This window comes from Heliangelus exortis, chromosome 1, assembly GCF_036169615.1.
Source record: "Heliangelus exortis chromosome 1, bHelExo1.hap1, whole genome shotgun sequence".
Taxonomy (NCBI): Eukaryota; Metazoa; Chordata; class Aves; order Apodiformes; family Trochilidae; genus Heliangelus; species Heliangelus exortis.
In genome coordinates this window covers 144,705,823-144,725,446 of record NC_092422.1, presented here as the reverse complement: position 1 = coordinate 144,725,446, position 19,624 = coordinate 144,705,823, and the positions used below count along the sequence as shown (strand labels likewise).

General features: G+C 46.9%; 1 protein-coding gene across 2 annotated transcripts in view; it reads left to right on the top strand.

Annotated features, from left to right (window-relative positions):
* Positions 1 to 2,914: 2,914 nt before the first annotated feature.
* Positions 2,915 to 19,624, top strand: part of CACNG2 (calcium voltage-gated channel auxiliary subunit gamma 2) — a 53,428-nt gene continuing 36,718 nt past the window's right edge. Inside the window, exons 1-2 of one of the 2 annotated variants that reach the window (XM_071729747.1) lie at positions 2,915 to 3,622; positions 4,215 to 4,360. In XM_071729747.1, the coding sequence (XP_071585848.1) occupies positions 4,219 to 4,360 (142 nt within the window). In that variant the 5' untranslated portion in view covers positions 2,915 to 3,622; positions 4,215 to 4,218. Of the gene's footprint in view, positions 4,361 to 19,624 lie in introns of both variants that reach the window. The other variant, XM_071729744.1, reaches the window with a different exon arrangement.

Genomic DNA, 19,624 nt, shown 5'->3' with positions numbered 1-19,624 from the left:
ATATTCTTGCTTCGTATTATCATTTTTAATGATTCTTTGTAGGAAAGATGAAATCTCAGCACAGCATCTAGCCACAGCACAAGCAGTCACACAGGACATTCTGGCATTTGCATTGCCTTTGTTCCATTCTTCTCCTGTGGCATTTAGAACTGCAGAGGGATTATTGTGGATGGTCTAAGAGTATATAAGTAGGGTAGCAGGAAGAGAATTATTTCTGGAAATTGGCAAGCGTGAGGCAGGAAGCCCTGTTTAGTCCTGATTCTGAGATGTACTGAGCCCTCATAGGGCTGTCTGCTCTTAGAGATTAAAGAACTCACCATCCTGCAAACCTGGCCTTCCTACAACTGGCAGTTTCTTCGGGAAGAATGTGCCCCTCTTCTGCTACTGTAGTCACTTGAAACCAGACTGTTCAAAGCTGTAGAATTATGCAATAAAGGCAACAGTTCTGGGTTGGTTTGAAGGTCTCTGTTCTGGCCCAGTTGCTGCTTCATCCTCTGTATCTGATTGGATTTGTTAAATGTAAAGATAAGAACTCCTGACATTTCAGCGATATTTTTCTTGTCCTAGATGAAATCTGTGATTCTCACAGTGTCGTGGTCCCCTTCAAGCCCAAATTCACAACTTATGCAGTGACTGCTTGCTCACCCTACTAGTCTCACTAGGCTGATGTACCAGCAGAAGCAAGGTCCTCAACCTAGGGACAACCCCTGTCTGTGCAGCCCAGCATACCTTTGGCCCAAAGCAGCACTACTACTTATACTGGTAAAATAATCACTCCAGCATGTGGGCTACACAGGTAAGCCCTAAGTGAAATCACAGCATCATCTCCTGTCTGCCCCTCCTCTTTGATTGTATTAACATGGGTGACATTTCGAAGGTCCTGAGACCTTTTTGCTTCCACTCCAGCCAAGTTCCTTGCATGGCATTACTAGAAGAGCTCTGCTAAACATTTTTGAGACTACAGAGTAACTGAGGAGCCCACTTTCCTTGTAGCTACGATCTCCATACCTTCACCGAGTGTCTTTCCCATCCACATACATGTTACTGGTATTTGATGGATTTCAGTGCCAAAATTTCCAGCTGAAGTTTTTTCCTCTTCCGAGTTCTTTCCAGCTCCTGACCCAACTTTTCTACCCTCTTGAAGAATGAGAATACTGGAGTGGGGTTGGACAGACATGAGCACCAGCATGAAAATGTCTGAAAGTCCCAAGGATTGCTTATTCCTCCTTTTTTTCTTCCCTCTTCAAGGTCCCTTTCCTTTTTTTAGTGGAAGGTCTCAGAAGAGAAACAAAGTTCCTCACATGATCTTCTCTAGCTTCCTCAGTTAAGAGCCTCACATAGCCTCCTCCTCACCACAGGCCATCCCTGTAAAGCCATAATCACCAGCTTAGGAATGTTCTCTGCATCTCTCTGCCTCTCAGATTCCTTTGAGCCAAGAACAGTTCAGAGAGCCTGTCCACAGCTACCCATCCTCCACAACCTTGCAGCAGGCTGTGCTGATGTTGCACTGGGGCCACCTCCCCCCATTGTCCATCCTCAGCTGTTTGGCAGCAAGGTGAGTGCAGCCAAAAACCCCCCAGCTCCTGTGGCAGCCTGATCTGTGTCCTCCAAATTGGAGAAAGGGTCAGTAGGGCACATTTGCTGCTTACTCTAGAGCCCTTCATGCCCATCAGTCCTGGGGGGACTATCCTGAAAGGGTCCTCCAGAGAGGGAGAAATAGATGGAGTTATGAAATTGCAACATGGCCAAAGCCCTCCAACTGGTTGAACTTCCGAGCACCCCCTTCCCTCAGCCCTGCTCAGCCCCTGCACAGAAAAAACATGAACCTAGAGCAGCTCTTCTGGTCTCTTTTTCACTGAACAATGAATCCGATCAGAGAGAAACAAAATTGGTAGCATCAAGAATTAGATTATTTCTTTTCTTTATGATTGTTGCATTAATGAGCAGCTACATGTATAGAACCAGGAGGTGACTAATGTAATTAACCTGGTGTAATGATACTGCTGAGGAAGAGAGAGAGGATTATGACATACTTAGATGTCAGTATTGCACAATTTTTGTATACGTTCCCAGTACTATCGGATTGTGTCTGCCCAGGAAACTTAAGCAGTGATAGATTTCAGTCTGCATCCATTCAGCTCATGCCTCTTTCTGTGTAAAACAAGGGTATGAGAAGCGGATTGCTTTCCAGGGGTTGGGGGAGGGAGGAAGCTATTCAGTTTGATGGTTTCTTTCCTTAACAAAATAACAGTATCAATAATAAATTGCCCTTTCTCATGAAGAATCTCTGCAAAATGTCTGCTTCTTGGAGCAGGCATTGGGATTTTACAGAAATCTGTAAAGGCAAAGTCAGAACAGAACACAAGGATTCATATAACACTGGTCAGGGGGAGACAGAGGGACAGAAAATGAGCAACACCAAAACATATGCAACTTGCAGCAAACCCGAGAAGAGTGAAGAGCGAGCACTTAAAAATCATAACAACAACAGTAACAGTAATAAATGCTTATTTTTAAATTACCCTTCCACGTTACATTTCACCAGTCTCCTGGGGAGAGAAACGGCTGACTGAAGTTTTGTGCGGGTCTAACTGCAGTGTGTGCGGGTTGCGCTTGCAGCTCTGGGCGCGTACGGCGGGAATGCGAGGGAGGCTGAGCTGGGGGGGGGGGGGGGGGAGAAGCGGGGGGGAGGCAGAAAGCGAGGGAGAGCCCCAGCTTACACCTTCATCACGGGAAGGGGGGGGGAGGAGGGGAGCGCGCAACCCCTCCCGGGGCTGTCAGCGGCGGTCTACGAAGAGGGGGTGCGCTGGGTGCGTGGGGGGATGGGCCGGCTACCCCCCCCCCCCCTACCCCCACCCCCTCCTCTTCCCTCCCCTCTCCCGCCCCTCCCTGCCTGCTCTGCCTGCCCGCGCAGAGCGGAGGAGGAGGAGGGAGGGCGGCTGCCGGCGGCGGCTGTCGGGGCGCGGGCGGCGCGGGCAGGGAGCTGTCCTTCAGCACCACCGCGGGCCGCCGAGCGCTCCTCCCGCCCCGCCGCCCCGGGGAGCTGTCCTTCAGCACCACCGCCGCCGCGGGGGAGCCGGACAGCGCCGCGACGCCGCCGCCGCCGCTGCCGCTGCCGCTGCCGCCGCCGCCGCCTTGATGCAGTAACCGGGGCCCGGGGGAGAGTCGCCGGGGGCCGCCGCGGGGAAGGGGGTGCCGCAGCCGGGCTCCGCTCCGCGCCCCCCCCGCCCGGGAGGGGCGCAGCCTCTCCCCTTCCTCCTCCTCCCCCCGCCTTCCCACCACCCCCCCCACCCTCCTCCTCCCCCTTCCTGTCCCCCTCCAGGAGCCCCCCTCTCTCCTCGCCCACCTCCGCTGGGAGCGAGCACCGCGGCTGTGCGGAAAAGCCATGGGAGGCAAGACCTCGGCACCTGTTCAGCTGAAATCAAGGGCTTACAGTATACTGGGCAGTCTGGCTTGGTGGTAGGAGCGAGCGAAAGGAAGGAGAAGCAAGCAGGAAAAAAGTGAGAGAGGATTGGAGCGACTGCCGCTGCCGGGAAAAAAAAATAAAAAACCTAAGGAAGATAACTGGGAAGGAAAAGGATTTTCATGGCGCAGGCTGCAGAGCTAAGCAAGAAGACTGAAGGTTGCATCTCTGCTCTTACAGTCTCTAACTGTCTAGGTCCAGATAATGAGAGATTGTGTTGAGGATGCTGCTGCTGCTCCCCTGTTCACTGTGGAAGCCATCTCCAAATTAGCCATTACATATGGAAACTGGAGACCAGAATTTTAGAAAAAGGGATTAAGGCATCTCGTTTTGGGGGGGTTCTCTCTTTATTTGTTTGTTTTTTCTTGGTTCTTTTCTCTCGTCTTTTTTTTTTTTTTTTTTTTTTTTTTTCTTTTCTTTTCTTTTTTTTTTTCCTTTTTTTTTTCTTTTTCCTTTTTCCTTTTTTTATATTTCAACCGGAACGTTTCCGATTTAAAAGGCAAGCCTCTTCCCGTGTGGTCTTTCTAATTTACACTCTTTTCCGTGGGCTTTCTTACCTCCCTTTTTTGATATCTATCTCTCTATATATACCCATTATATTATTAGTCGGAATTATTCTTTTATTTTATTAAACACACACACCCCAAGAATCAGAAGGCGGTTGGGTATTTGTATAATGAAGAATTATGGGGCTCTTTGACAGAGGTGTTCAGATGCTTTTAACCACCGTTGGTGCTTTCGCTGCCTTCAGCCTGATGACCATAGCTGTGGGGACCGACTACTGGCTTTACTCCAGAGGGGTTTGCAAGACTAAAACTGTCAGTGAGAACGAAACCAGCAAAAAGAACGAGGAAGTCATGACCCATTCTGGATTATGGAGAACCTGCTGCCTGGAAGGTATTTGATTCTGGATCTCCACACTCCCCCTCCACCCCTTTCCTCTCCCACCACCCCATGTTTCTCCCTTTCTCTGAACAAACCCCTCCACATTCCACCATTTTCTCACTTCATTCTTTTCACCATGGATCGAGAGCAGTGGGCTCAGTTACTCAGGGCACAGAGGCAAGAAGACAGGCAAAACATTCCCTGCTCCCCTCCCTTCTCCTTTCCTCTTCCCTACCCCTTCCCTCCCCCTGCCTTCCTTTCCCCCCTCCCCCCCCCCCCCCCCCAACATCCCCGCAAAATTTACTTTCCCTCTCCAACTGGAATAATGTGTGTGTGACCAAAACACTGAGAGACCCTTTCAAAAAGCCACTGTGTGGTCTGCCTGTCTTTAGCTTGTTTGTATTGCCTGGGAAAGCAATGCCAAAATGCTGTATTATTGCTGTGCGCCGGCTGTAACCACAGAGTGAAATAATTGCTCTCTTTACATATGGCTTATTTGCAAAGACAAGTCTGGGAGTGGGGGACGATGTGGGGAGGGGGTGACTGCAAAGCACTTAGGATGCAATTATGAGTTCACTTTAAGAGGGAAAAAGAGAGAAAGGGAAGCAGCCTCGTTATGTCCAAAATGTCTCATATGGTAAATCTAACAATTCTAGTCATCTCGAGCAGAGTTCTGAGCATTTCGTAATGTCTGTAAGCAACCACATCTCATTGGGCTGGGTGCAAAGGGGTCTAGTTTGTGGCTGATTGGTTTTGTTTGGGGCTGGGATTTTTCCCTCCATTTGTTTGTTGTTGAGGGGTGGGTTTTTGTTTGGAGTTTTGTTTGGGTTTTGCTTTCTTGGGGTTTTTTTTTGTTGTTGTTTTGTTGGTTTTGGTTTGGTTTGGTTTGGTTTGGTTTTTAAGATTTATGGTAAAGGCTAAAAATAAACAGGTCTCTGAATGGAAAAATCAGCCTAAGTCTGATGTGGTGAAACTGAACAGCAACTCAGTGACATGTCTGATGGTAGAAGAGACACCGCTGCAGCCAACTTCTGGAATCAGACGTTCCTAAGGGAGGGGGAAAGAAAAGAGGGGCCAGTGATTCGCTTTTCAATACGTGTTGCTCAGTACTGCTATTGGCGTGCGTGTGGGCTGGGGAGGTGGTCTTCAGCCTGTGCTGGAGGGATAGGGGCGACCGATGGAAATGTGTGGTTTCTGTTACACACATAGAGAGGAAGAGAGAGAGAGAGAGAGAGAGAGAGCACACGAGTGCACATTACAGCCCATTGTAAAAGCCCTGCTTATGAATCAGGTCCCAGCTGGAAGGTGGGCTGCCAGGGGTTTGTGGACATCCAGGTACAACGTCTGTGTCTGTCGGTGTCCACCAGATCTGGGTGTGCCTGGAGCTCCCCGATGGGAGAGAGCGGGGAGTGGGTACCGCAGAACTGGTTTTCTAAGACCGGCACTGGGAGCTGGAAGGCAGGAGGAGGGGGAGGGGGGAATAAACTATGTATGTCCTAATGTCTCTCACCAAAGCAAGCTAAAGCTGCTGTTTGGAAATGGTTATGTCCGGGAAGAAGCGCGAATTTCCCCCCCGTTCTTGGTGCAAACGGTTGAGTGATGGCTGGACATGTTTTGAATAGCTAAGTGACTTCATTGAGCGATGGTCTATTTGACGCATACTGCATTTAGTGCCCTTTGTCAACCCAAACTGCTGCCTTTTAACATATCCTGCAGAGGAGCTCTATGCTGAATACTATATGCTGTCTCCATGCCAGAAAATCAATAGCAGTAAATTAATGGGAGATGTTTTAAACACACTTGCTCGCATACATGCACGCATTTCCTCCAAATAGATAAATATATAGAGATATAGATTAATAAAAAATGAAAAGCCTTTCATACACCTATTCATTACAACCGGGGAAGGAGACATCTCCTTAATTAAAAATTAATGAGAGAGGGAAGAGGGGAAGAAGAAAAAAAAAAAAAAAAAAAAAAAAAAAGAAAAGGAAGCCCAAATACAAAGCCATGCAGGGAAGGGAGGCTGCAGGAAAGAACTCCCTTCCTAAGCTGTGTCCCCAAACTGGAGGGCAGAGGGAGGCTGGGGTGGAGACAGGAGGTATGAGGGCCCTGGCCGGGAGAGGCAGTGAATTCAGATCATGTCTATCTGCCCACAGAGTCGTACCCAGAGGGACGCGGTTTGAGGGGGAGGAGGAAGGGGCGGGTGAGGTTTGTCAGATTGGAGGAGCTCGGGGCTCCTTCTCCTTTACATCTGACAGGACCCCACAGGCACTGTGGAGAAGCGGCTTGCATGGCAAAGGAAAGTGCCAGGATGCTTCCCACTAAAAGCTCCAAAGTGCCCTCAGCCCGGTCCCCCACCCCTCCCTGATGATGCTCTCCAGTGGGCTCAAACTGCAGCCCTGCATGAGGGGTGTGAAATGCAGTCTGAGAGCAAGCTGCATGGCCCCAGCAGCGTGCTCTGGCTTGCCCCAGCCACATGAAGGTTGGTCTGGCCCATTCCCCGAGCCCCTGGATGCTGGTCAGAAGTGACAAGTGGAGCAGGAGGGTGCAATGCACCGCACAGGAGCTGAGCCCGGCTCTGAGTCCCTAGCCTGAGGGCACAGGTTGTACCAAAACTTGAATAAGGGCCATGTAGCAAGAAAATCTCATCAGGAGGCAAAAACAGCCCTACGGCCACATGCTGAGCATGGGTTTGCCTGATGGGCCAGAATGGCACAGGTCTAGCTCCGTCGCTGCCAGGATGCCTCTGCTTGTCTTTTTGCAGCCCCACAGCCTGCCTGGGCTGGTGGCTGGCACTCTCTTGCTTGTCCCAGAACATCAAAGCCAAATGTCCCCACCAGCCTCTGGGTGGCAGACCTCTTGCTGTCATGCCCGAACTGCTTGCAGTGGGTGGGAGGTTATCTTCCTTCTCGGCAGAAGGAAAGAGAAAGGTGTCCCTGGTTGAATCCCTCACCCTGGTAAGCAGGAGGGAGAAGGATGCAGCAAAGATTTCTTTCCCCCAAGATGCAGAGAGTGGGCAGATTTGTGGAGGGAAGGGCTTGGTCCCAGGAGGCTGTAAAAAGGGCAAAACATTTAGAGTCTGCTCACACCTCGCCCAAAGTATGGCAAAGGTACCAGAGAAAGGGTGTGAAACAGACATCACTTCTGCTGCCTGGGGTGGGTATCAAGACACGTCTATTAGGGTAAGGGGAGGTAGTGAAGAGGAGGGCATGAGGGTTTTTTGCATGTAAATAATCAAAGGAGCCCAAACTGCCTCCTGCTACTGGCAGGAAGCCTTTGACAAGGTTGTCTTCATTTTGAGAGATGTAGGGGGATGCTGGCATTAGTCAGTGCTGTAGGTGGTAAGAAATGGTGGACCCCTTGTGTTCAAAATATTGTGCTAAGTTGTCTTTTCTCTTCTCAGCTTAAAGATCCAATAGCAAACATAGACGTGGGGACTCAGTCTTGGGCTGTGCACACAGATAAGCAGCAGTCAGACTTGGAATTTTCTCTTGAAGAATTTGGTCTCCAAACTTTCAGTTTTGGAGTTTTGGGGTTACCCTCTCACCTATCATTCTGTTCCCTGCAGTGGACTTTCAGCCAGCATTTTCAGATCTTTCTATTGCTCCAAAGAGGAGTGTTATTTGGGATATTCCTTCTGTTTTCTCCTTGTGTCCCTAGAGTGAGCACCTGTTCCGCTGTGGGGCTGAAAGAGAAAAGTGGTGTTGGTTCACACTACTGCAGATCACACTTTTGATTTCTTTCCTAATCTTCCTTGAAATAATCCTTTCTCAAACTTTGGAGTTGCCTGAATGTGTCCTGAGGCCATTCAAAAATCTTTGCCCTTTAAGAAAAATGGCCTTTCTCAGCCCTTTAGCTGTGTGGACATGAAAACCACACATACACCAAGAAACAGATCTGCAAGCTCATGCCACACATGGATACTGCACCTCTTACAACTTTGAAATGGCTACGGATCTTCCAGCCTAATTCCTTCTTGGCACCAAATGCTTTAAAACCGCCTTTTATTATGAGTGATGCCTTGTCTAATTCTTTCATTAGCTCCTGTAGATCTCCTACAGGATCTCAAAAAAAGTGAGCAAGGATGCCTTATCAGGGTTTTATGAAGCAAGCAAATGAAATGTATTTTATATCTGTAGGTTATTGGGTTTGTCATATTGTCATTATTATTAGGAAAGGAATAGGTCTGGGAGGCTTTTATGCTGAGAAGGAGGGAGAGTGTCCAGGGCAGGCAGGCATGAGTGATGTGCATGGGGTTAGACATCCCTGTAGATCTGACTAGTGTGAAGGCAAGTAATTGAATGGATGTTGGTGCAGAAAGTAATTCCTGCCTAGAGACCCTTCCCAAGGAAAATTAATGAGCTGATCTGTTCTCTTTTCAGCTTGTTATATCTGAACAGCGCATGAGAGTTCAGTGCCGTTTCAGTGTTTGCAGAAACGAGGAGCTGACAGCAAAGCGGAGCACAGGCAGTGGACAAGCTTCTGCCAGACAATTCTGGTGCTGCGTTGCTTCCTCATGCTGCCTTCTCCCACTGCTGTTTGCTCCTGGGCCACCTCTTTCCTTTCATGCCCATCTTCTGAGTGGATTTTTTCTTGATCTTCCCCCTTACCTTTCCCAATTTCCTTCCTTTTACCCTTTCTGTCAGCATTCCTGGTGTTGCGCTGCAGAATTGCTGCCGTCCTACTTCCAAGGGTCCACAAAACTACCTGGGGTCCTTTCCCCTGGCTCTCGCTGTCCTAACCCAGGGGTTTTTCTGAACACACAGTGAAAACAGCAGTAGATTAAGTAATGGTATCCATGTCTTCACGGTTCTGGACCAGGAGCAGCCTAGCACAGCCCTGAGATGCAGCAGGAGGCAATGGCCCGGCACACGGCTGATTGCTGCTGGCATTGCATCTGCCAGGGAGAAGGAGGATGTAGAGCTGGACAGGCCTTGGACAAAGAGCAAGACAAAGGATTTTTAAAAGTGGGGTGGCAGATGGCAAGGGAGAATTACTTGGGATCCCAGATTTGGGTGGGTTTAGTTCTCCCCTCAGCTTAAATTCACACCTGGCTGTACCTGGCTGTAAGTCACTGAGAAGGTGGGGACTTGAGAGGCTGAGACCTGCAAGCCTTTCTGTAAGATTTTATAAGGGAATTCTGTTCCTCATCAGTGAGTTGCTGGAACTGACTTTTAAATTGTTTTTAAGTTATGAGAAAGAGGAATGGGTTAATATTGTCCTGAAATGCACCAGAAATTGCCTTGCTAAAGAAAGAGAGAGAGAGAAATGCAGTGGGAGGGACGTGGAAATGCAGTGTGGCAGCAGTAATGTATAAAGAAATTACACAGAGATAGAACAAATGTCTCTTTTCCAGTGAGACCAGGAGTTATTCCTATGTAATGTTTCCCTTCTAACCCAACCCTTTCCTCATGCAGTCCTCTGAACCCCTGTCTCACTTCGCTGCAGTTTGGTATGATCTAAGCAAGAGTTTTGGGGGAGGAGGACTGCTGAGGTTTGCCAGCAGAATCTCCATATTTATTTAATTTTAAAGCAGTAGCAAGGAGGTTGCCAGTGCGTGGGGGGTGGGGGAGCAGGGAACATTTCAGGCTCTCAGATGGCTCTGCCCCTTGCCCCTGTTTTAAGTGCAGATTCCCAATCAAGCATTCCCGGTTTGTCCCAGGGGGAGCCCGTGCTGCTCCGTTCTGCGCTGCTTCTCCCTTCCATATTGCCCTCCTTGTTCAGGGGATGTGCTGCTGCTTCTGCCTTTTGCAGGAACAAAACCTTTACCCTTGCAGGGGGCTCCCAGGGAGAAAACTGGGCTGCTGCCAAGGGAATGGGATAGCAGTGAATCTCTCATTCCCTCTCCTTCCCCGCAGCCCCCATTCCAGGCTAACTGCTACCCTGCCAGGCAGGGAAAACACAGGGTGCAGAACAGGTCAGGCATACACAGAATGCATTGTAAATAGAATATACTTAAAAGTTCTTTCTCCTTTGCTGGTATGACCCCAGCTTTTCCCTCACCCTCCATCTTTGACTCATTCTATCCATCTCCATTTTATTATGCTCGCGTTTCCCTCCCCGGTTTTTCTTCTTTATTTTTCTCTTTCATCTTCATGTCTCTTCTGTGCTTTCTCTCAAATGCAGCTTCTCCTTCATTATTTCTCCCTATTTCTCTGGAAGTTCTCTGAGGCCCATCCCCCTTGCTCTTTCCTCTATTATCTTGTTATATTATCTTGTCCTTGCTCTTCTCTGTCCCATTTGCTCCTGCCATCTCATTTCTCTGTTCGCATGTCTCTTCCATAATTTCCCCCTGTTTTCCCCTATCTCACATGCAATCATTCTCCCCCAAATGAAGAACTGCATCCTTTTGGAGCCGTGCTGCCCCTCCACTCTAAAGCAACTCTTTTCCAAACCATCTCCAGCTCTCCCCCTCCTCCTTTCTCTGGCAGTGTCCCCCCTTCCTCCAAGCTATGAATGACACTGGTTGCTGTCAGTGTCTTCTCTCACCCCCAGGGCAGCCTAGCTGCCTCTGAGGGGGGTGAGACCCAAGCCCCTCCTTCCTCTTCCCCTCATGGCTCGTTGCTTATGGTCAAGCCAGCAGCCCTCCACTTTGCTGCCTCCAACATCCCGTGGCCGGAGGGCTCACTGGCAGCTCAGCTGATGAGCTGTCTCATCTGCATGCAGCCAGCAACTGGGCTGGAAGGAGCTCACGGCAGCCCTAAATACCCTCTCTGGCAACCCTCAGACACGGATCAGGACAGGATCCAAATGGAAAATAAGGGTCTCTAGCCATATGCCTGGGGCAGTTGTTGTGCACTACAGTAAAGGATCTCCAGTTGTTAGGAAGAACTGTCTCAGCAAGCAGTCGTCCTTTTCAAGCTGTTTACAGGAGGATGAGTTTCTCTGAGATTCTCAGGAGCACCTCAGGGGGTGAGGTGAATGGGTTCAAGGTCTTTCAATGATCAGCTGGATGAACATGTCAGTCAGGTCAGAGGGTACCATTGGCTGGTAATGACCAACAAAAAGGGCGCTGGTGTACTGTACAGGGCTCTACATGGACCCCAGCAGCTCACAGGATGTGAGAAACAGTGATACTGCTGGTGGTGGCCCAGTGCAGAGCACAGGTGTAGACAGAAAACCCACCACCAGCAAGTCCCCAGGCATAAGGAGTAGAGTGGGGGGGATCTCAGAGAGTGTAGGAGCAAGGGCCACCTAAGGCAGGGAGTCTGCAAAGTCAGAAGAGGGTTCATAAAAGGGGACAGGGACAAAGAGGAGTAGGAAAGACAATGATTATGAGGACGACCTGCAAGACCAAGATGTGTTTGCCTGGAAGAGGAGGTGAATGAGAGGGAAAGTGACTGGATTGTATTGAATAATGAATGGGCTGGAGAAGATGGATCAGTAGCTCTTGATTTCCCCATTTTGTAATACACAGACAAGAGGACCTGACGTGAGTCACCAGAGACCCAGTTAAAGCTTTCTCATTTGATGCGTATCAGGGCAGTGGAGCTCATTGCCACTGGAGCTCCTGTGGCCAAGATTTTAACAACATTTAGCAAGCAAGTGGGCATTTATGACAGAGTTCACAAAAATTAAGCGTCCTCCTAATGGATGTGAACAGCATTTTGGGGTGTTTTGTAATTCAGCAATTAAGCCAGTTGCCATAAAAACTGTGATAACATTTCACAAGGGCAGCCTATCCCCTATCTGACTGCCATGTGGTTCTTGCCTCTTCCCAGAAACATTTGTCAGGGATTAAACAGAGCTCAGATTTACTTAGTCTGGCACTTCTTTTGTTTCTAAATGCTAGGCTATGCAGTTGCAATCTAAGATGCAAACTAGGCCCTGTGTTTCTGCTAGTGTCAATGACTGCCCTAATTTAACAAATTAACATCAAGTTTAGGTATTTCTATCATATTTGGCTAGGAAGGATCTGGGATAGAAAGCAATTAAGAGCATATGGAATTAAGTGGAGTCCTTTTTCTTCACACCCTAGGGTATAAAGTAAGTAGTTAGCAATGAAGGTGCTATATATGTGAGAAGAATTATTATTGTTGAAGTCCCTGCTTCCCAGAAAGCAATAGGCTTTGGGTCTCTTTGATGCTATCATGACTAAATTAGAAACGAGGTTGTCTCTTTTCTCTTGTATCTCTGGATATGATTACTGAACCGGCATCTAATGACGTAAGGTACTGTAGTGTTTCAATACACAAGAGATGAAGGCCCAAGTCTCTCCTCATTTGCACTGATGCAACCTTACTGACTCGGATGGAGCCCCCCTGCTTATGCTGCCAGGGTAGGCAAGGGGAGAAGTAGGCAGAGGAAGGGCTGTGTGTGCTTTAAACATGTCCCCAAGGTCACTCTGTGTCCTCACTTTGTTGGTGCCATACCCAACAAACCAGGGGCTAAGTTCACTTCCAGTGTGAGCGGATGCAATGACCTCAAAGTTAATGAGATTCTGCACTTATTTATGCCGGCTGTTCACCTATCCCAGAAGTTCCCTTTTTAGCTATTTCCATTTTCATCATCTTTCATTAGAAAAATTCAACCTGGCCACCTTCCCTGTGGGACAAAAAAACCTCTTACGGACTCCTCACCTTGCATCACTGAGAGCGTAAAATGGCAGAGGGGACCATGAACTCTTGGTATCCTCCCTTCTCTTCTCTCTGCATTTCTGTCTTTCATTGAATCTCTTTGATTTACTGACAGCTTTCTTTCTCTCAGCCCCATCTGTCCTCTTTGTGTTACGGAAAAGCTCTCTCATATAATTCTGAGCTACATAATCAAGAGTTTTCATAACAAGCCCTGCAGGATAGGTGAAATCCACTTCTGTTTCTGTGCCACAGGCTGCTGAAGTTTTTATACAAGCTTCCTATCAAATCTATAACTCCCCAGAGGAGCATACGGACTTTATCCTGCACCTTCTATTCCCCCAGAGAATATATTCCTACCTGTTAGATGTGAAAAACAAAACATGAGGGTGGTATAGGAAAACTTGAGAACGCAATGCCCTCCTATCCATGAGTAGGGATTTTTCTGTTGTATGTTTTTGCTAGAAGCAGAACAGCTATAAATTTCTGATTTAGCTTGTATACTTTCTGTCAAATAAAGAATAACACTATCCACCTCCGTCCCCTGGATTTTCTATCCCTTTCTGATTTTTCGCTTCCTATTTCTCAGTTTTCATTCTCCTCCCGAACATGATTTTTTTTTAGTGCCTGTTTTATTTTTCTCCTCCCACTGCTTCATAACTACATTTCATTCTTAAATTTACTATCACTCAGAGAACTTCTCCCTTTCTTCAGGTCCTGTTTATACCAGCAGTGTAGCTGTAGTGCGATGGATCGCACTTGAACGCTGAATATTTCCCAGGTTTATGGTCATGTTCAGTCAGTGTCACAGACCAAGTGCTGTCAATCAAGCCACTTTTCATCCAACCCTGTTTTCCGACTCCTGCAGCCTTACTGTGACCTGTCTTTTGCAACCAATAGATTTCTAAGAACCTGTTCCTAGAGTTTTATTTCCTCCTGAAGGTGTTGATTAATATTTTTCTTTCTTAGTTTCTTTTTTTTTTTCCCATTTACAGTTTCAGTTTTTCTTCATTTGTGCCATCAATTCCCTTCAGAATTCACTGGTTTTAACTTTCTTCCCTTTTTCTCTACGCCCTCTTTCACGTCCGCCATGTTCTCTCACAGCAATCACCCTTGATATTTCTTCTCTTCATGTTTCCAGCCCAAAATCCTCTTGGGTAGGAATAACTCCCCTTGATCCTACCCGGTTCAGCCTCTATGGAGAGGTGGTGGAAAAGGAGTTAAGGGTGTTTATGTGCATATTTGTGTGTATGCATGCTTACACCTGCATCTCCTTTCAGAAATGGTCGATATGAAAGCTTGGTGGTTGTGATGAAGTAGCCTGGCTCTGACTCTTGCCTTTTGGACAGTCATGAGGAGTCATTTCCAAATGTAGATGGCCCCCCAGAATTGCCTTCAGAGTACGGGATGTCAAGGGATCAAACATCAAGGATTTCTGGTGCTTTCTTTTATATTCAAGAATTGCCCTTTTCCTTAGGCTGAGGGTCATGGGTTTTTGAAGGGCAGTGGCAGAATCATGAAAGACATTTTTCTCTTGCTCATTTTTGAGTGAGGGAGTGAATGAACTGTGATAAATATTTTTTCTGTATAGAGCTAGAGCTGTCTCAAAGAAGTGGCAGAGGAAACAGATGGTAGAGGCCCTTTATAGGCAGCTGCTGTTGTCTCTTAAGGTGTCACCAAGACAAGAAAAGTGGTTGTAATTGGAGAGCTTCAAGATCAGTAGCACCTGAAAGACTCAAGCAGAAAAGAATGTCATCCACACAATGGTGGGGAGATAGAAATCAAACATTCAGAGACTAAACAACAGTGCTTGAAAGATGAAATTAAATACAAGGAATAGGTTGAAGCAACTAAAAAGTTTTACTGAATAACATGACCTCAGGATGAATGGTTTCCCTGTGTTGGGGAGTTCATACTTTGCCACAGACAGTGGGAACATTGTAGGCAAGATAAAGTGATGGCTTAGAGTTCTTTGGAGACAGCAAGAGGGGCTGATGTCCAGAGGAAACAACTGAGTGAGAGACAGAGATTCCCCAGTGTACCATGGAAATGAAGCTGGGGGAGAGGAAAGGTCCAGCAATGTCTATCTCCAGGCTCCCATCTCTTCCAACTTGCTTCAGAGTCCACCTGCAGCGTGTTCTCTTTGGATGGGATAAAGTCTGGTGTAGAAGCCTCTGTCCTAGACATTATTCAAATAATTCACCTGCCTGTAGCCCTATCAACTCAGTGTACAGAGCACAAAGAGAAATTCTAAGCTGACCTGTAAAGTAACTGGAGACAGGAAGCTGCTCCCTCAAGGAAAAAAAAAAAAATACAGAACTAGGTTCCTTCACATCTTCCAGGCTGGGAGAGGTTGTGCAGTAGGCTAGACCTCTAAGTCTTCCAGTGATGGGGTTGTTTACATCTCTCCTGGTCCCCTTGTGTCTCCAAAAGAAGGAACCATGTATGCCCTTCAAGGAAGAGAAAATTCACATACAAGCTCAATAGGAAAACAGGGAGGATGAGAGGGTCTGTCATGCAGTGCAAGGGTTTGGGGTGACAGAGCAGCTGTGAACAGGTTTGGTGTTGGAGGTTAATTGGAGCTGAATGTTGCAGAGTGTCCTCCAGCTGAGACACCTCCATTGCATCTGTACTCAATAATCTCAATGGAAACAACTAAGAGCAGAGCAGAGCAGTGCAACATTTCTGCTGTTGGAAAAGGGAGCAACAAACAAATATGTCTACCCTACAGAAAAAACTTCAAGGCAGACAGCAGCACAGTACAGAGGGAAAATATGGGATTGACAATTTTCCTAAATTTCAGGTGACCACCTAATGGTTCCGCTAATCTTCCCCAGTCATCGCTCCACTTTTCCTCTCCTCAGTCATGACTTATTCTGTGTGTTTGCAGGAAAGCATAGCTCAGAAAGGCCATGAATGGCTTTCCAGGAATTAATTCCAGGGGCTGCCTCAGATCATAGGAGAAAGGTGTTTTTCTGTGTGCTGCATCCTTACAGCTTGGCCCACATTTGCAGGAACAGTGAGGGGGAAAGATATCAGAGCAAAGCAAAGACTGTGAAAAAGAGCACTTTGAGGAGGTAAAGACACCAGGACCAGGGAGGATTTATGCTTTTCTGCAGAAACTGAAGGGATTGGGTTGTTTCTGGGAGTAGACTGGCTCAGCTGTGGAGGAAAGCATCTTTGCATGCTGGAAATAGAGGGACAGTTTGGGCTGGAAGGGTCTGTAGCAGCTGGAGAACATGGCTGGCCAGAAGGGAACACTAGGCAAGAGGCAACCCAGTATTTATCCATGGCATGGCATGGGGAGATGGTAATATTAATGCAGTGGGAATGCTGGAGATAATTGAGAAATATGGTCTGAAAGAAGAGGGTGACTCAGAAGAAACTCTAGGACTCAGAGATAGGAGGAACTTGAGTTGCTGAGAGAAGCAGAAATATCAGCTGGAGGGACAGACCTCCTCATCCATCTTCTCTGCCTTGTAGAATGGGACAGATTTTCTCCTGCCTTATGCCAGTATCTGCTACCCCTAAAGGCCTTTTCTCCCTCTCCCACCTGCTCCAGCACATGTGAGAAAGAAAGGTTCAGATTTACATAGGCAGGGCAGGGTGAATCACACCAATTTACCAAGCCATAGACCTGCACCAATTTGGGAAGTCTGACCAGTGTTCGCTGCTCCATGTGGTGAAATCTGACAAAGAAAAGATAGGGAGAGGAAGCACAAAATGAGCTGGAGTGTAAAATTTTTGTTCTGAATTGCTTGTGGTGAAGAAACTTAGCTGTGTAAGCAATTAAAGACAGACATGACCACCTCCTGCACTGAGTCTCTTTGCTGGTCTCACAGATGTAAGCACATGAACTTGTCCCACTTCTGGAGGCCTGGGGTCCAGTTTTCATGGCAGATAACTCATGGCTTGGCCAGATTATCTTTAGTAAAACAAGGGAAGCCAAACTTCATGCTCCTCTCTGGCTAATGCTCTTCAGCAGAGGGTTTCTGAGTATTTCACCTTTTGTTGCTGTTGTGACATTGCAGCAGCACCAAATGCTTCACGCAGGGTGGAAACACCCTTACACTAGACACTGTGCACAGATAAAAGCTGTCTTCCCTACATCAAAGAAGTAACAAGCTGAGATGACAAATGACATATGAAAGGCAGCAAAGCAGAAGACAGAAAATGTGTAGAACTTTTTTTTGCATTGTTGCTTTAGACTTCAGTAAGAGGGTATTTCACCTAGAACTTACTTCACCACCTTCTCCAAAACAAGCAGAGCAGAATGCAGAACAGAGCACAGCTGCCCAGCACCAGGCAGTGCCAGAAGGAGATACCTGAATAAATCTAAGCAAGCTAGCTTAGGTATTTAAATCCCTAATGGCTACTCAAGCATGGTGCTCTGCACAGGCAGATTAGCAGCATGTCTGCGAGCTGTCAGGATGCGGCGCTTACTCAGGTGTTCAGCTTCAGAGACCCATGCGAGGTCACATCATGCTGTGGCATGGGGACCTGTAGGAAGAGCCTCTCACTTTTCAGCCTTAAATTAATTCCCATATCCCCATGCCTACGTGGGTGGAAGTTTTGTCCCCCCACACTTGGTAACCACAAATGGTCTGAAAGGAATGAATTGTCCCATCTCGTTCTTCTCCTATGCCAGGGGTACTGTATTATTTGGGGTTCTGAAAGGGAGCTTCGTCCCTGATATGTCCCCAGCTACTTGAGAAATCTAGAGCCAGGAGATGCCATCACAGCTGGATTTCTCCTTTGCAGTTTTAGCAGTCAGGGTTGAAGGACACAGAGACTAATCTCCATGTGACCTGCAGATTCTGTCCTTTCACATGAGGGCTGAAGCTTGCTGAAGAGGCAATGCTGGAATGCTTTTGCCCATGTGGTATCTGCCCTGGGGATACCCGGCCACTTCTGTCTCTAGGGTTGTCACTTACCACTGAAAATTCATTGGATTCATGACAAAACTGCAGGATTTACCAGCAAAGAAATAGTTTGTTCTGAAAATAAATAAAATCTGATCTGGAGGTGGTAATTTACTCAGGCACCCAAGAGATCACTTATTCTGAGTATCTTGTTTAATTCTCACTGAGACTGCTAGTTTTCTGTCATTCTTGATCTTAGTTTTCTTGGGAAAAGGTAGAATATATTACATGGCCTTTCCCCCATAATAAAAACAAAGAAAAATCTCAAGGAGAGGGAAGCTCCATGGCCATCACTTCACTGAGCTGCAGCACAGCAAGGACAGAGGTCGAACCCACATCCAAAGAAATTCTTAGGGCCTATATGAAGCCCTGCTCTTCTTTGAGATCCATGTGAATAATGAGATCTCTGCAACAGATACACAGCCAGTAGCTTTTCCCAAATAATGAACTAATCAGAAACACTAAAAATAGGCTGCATTGGAACATCAGCTCAGCCATTTGGAATGTAGAGCAAACGGCACTGAATGTGTTTAATGAAGTGAAAGGGCTTTGTTTTTAATCACTGAGCTATTGATAAATTGTTGATAGGTGATCAAATGTGGGCTTTGCTTTCAGATGTTGTGACTTTATGAACCTGCCAAGACCCTCTTGAGCCACCCTTGTTCCTTTCAGTGCTAATGTAGTACGACTTCCTGCCCTTTTCAGGACCTAAAATAAGAATAATTGTAATGTCATCTTTTTTATTTTTTCCGGATAACAAACATTTAGCCTCTGGGCCAGTGATCAATTTTCAAGAATAAATGTTCATAGTTGTACAAAATCAGGCCCTGGGAACTCAGTCGGATATATGAGAGAAGATGACAAGATGGGAGGCAGATCAGTTCACATCTCTACATGCTGTTTTGAGAATAACACCAGGGCATTAGATTAAAAGGATGAGAGCGAATGAGTGAGGATCTGGTTCTTAATTGTACAGCAGCAAAACCAGTGGGGAATCAGGGTAGAGCCTACGGCTGAAGAGAAATTTCATTTTCATGCAGGGAAGGAAGTAAGCTGGGATCTCATGGATGTTGGGAACAGGCAAAAGGAATTAGGGAAACTGAGGCTCTAATAGGAAAAAATACAGTTTGAGGCAACACTATTGAACCAGTTAGTTAATAATAGACCCTACTGGATGTCTTTCACATGTGGACTATGTCTTCCAGCATGTCTGGTTCATGCTCAGTCCAGAATGCAAGAGAAGAAGATCCTTAACCTATTGTCAGAGTCACATGTCACTGAACTTAAGTCATCCAGTGTTTCCCCCATGTACAGGAATTTAAGCAAAATTCTTTGTTGTTTTATGTTATTCAGTGGCGTGAAACAACTGGAACTAATTTGAGGACCAAGCTCTATACCTACACTCTGGCTGACATCTGTTAATACATTAGTGATTTTAGTGGGCAGTCTGCTCTGCACCTTGAAGCTATCTTTACTTTTCCTTCCAGTGAAGTAGAACCACAGTGTCTTTCTCATGGTCTGCAGGAAATCTCACACCATATTTGAGGCCTGGTTAACAGCAATGTGTTTTATCTCTGGTTTGCCCAGTACGTACAGACCTTAACTGTTCTGTGTTAGTGTTATTGGGGTGGGGGACATCATTCAACTTGTACTAAGCTGTATTTAATGTAATAATGAGCTCAATGAGCATTTGTATTCTGATCATAAACCCACAAATTATTCAAGTCTATCCTATTAGGAACCAGATTTTCCTTTTAACCTCAACTGCAAACCAGCTG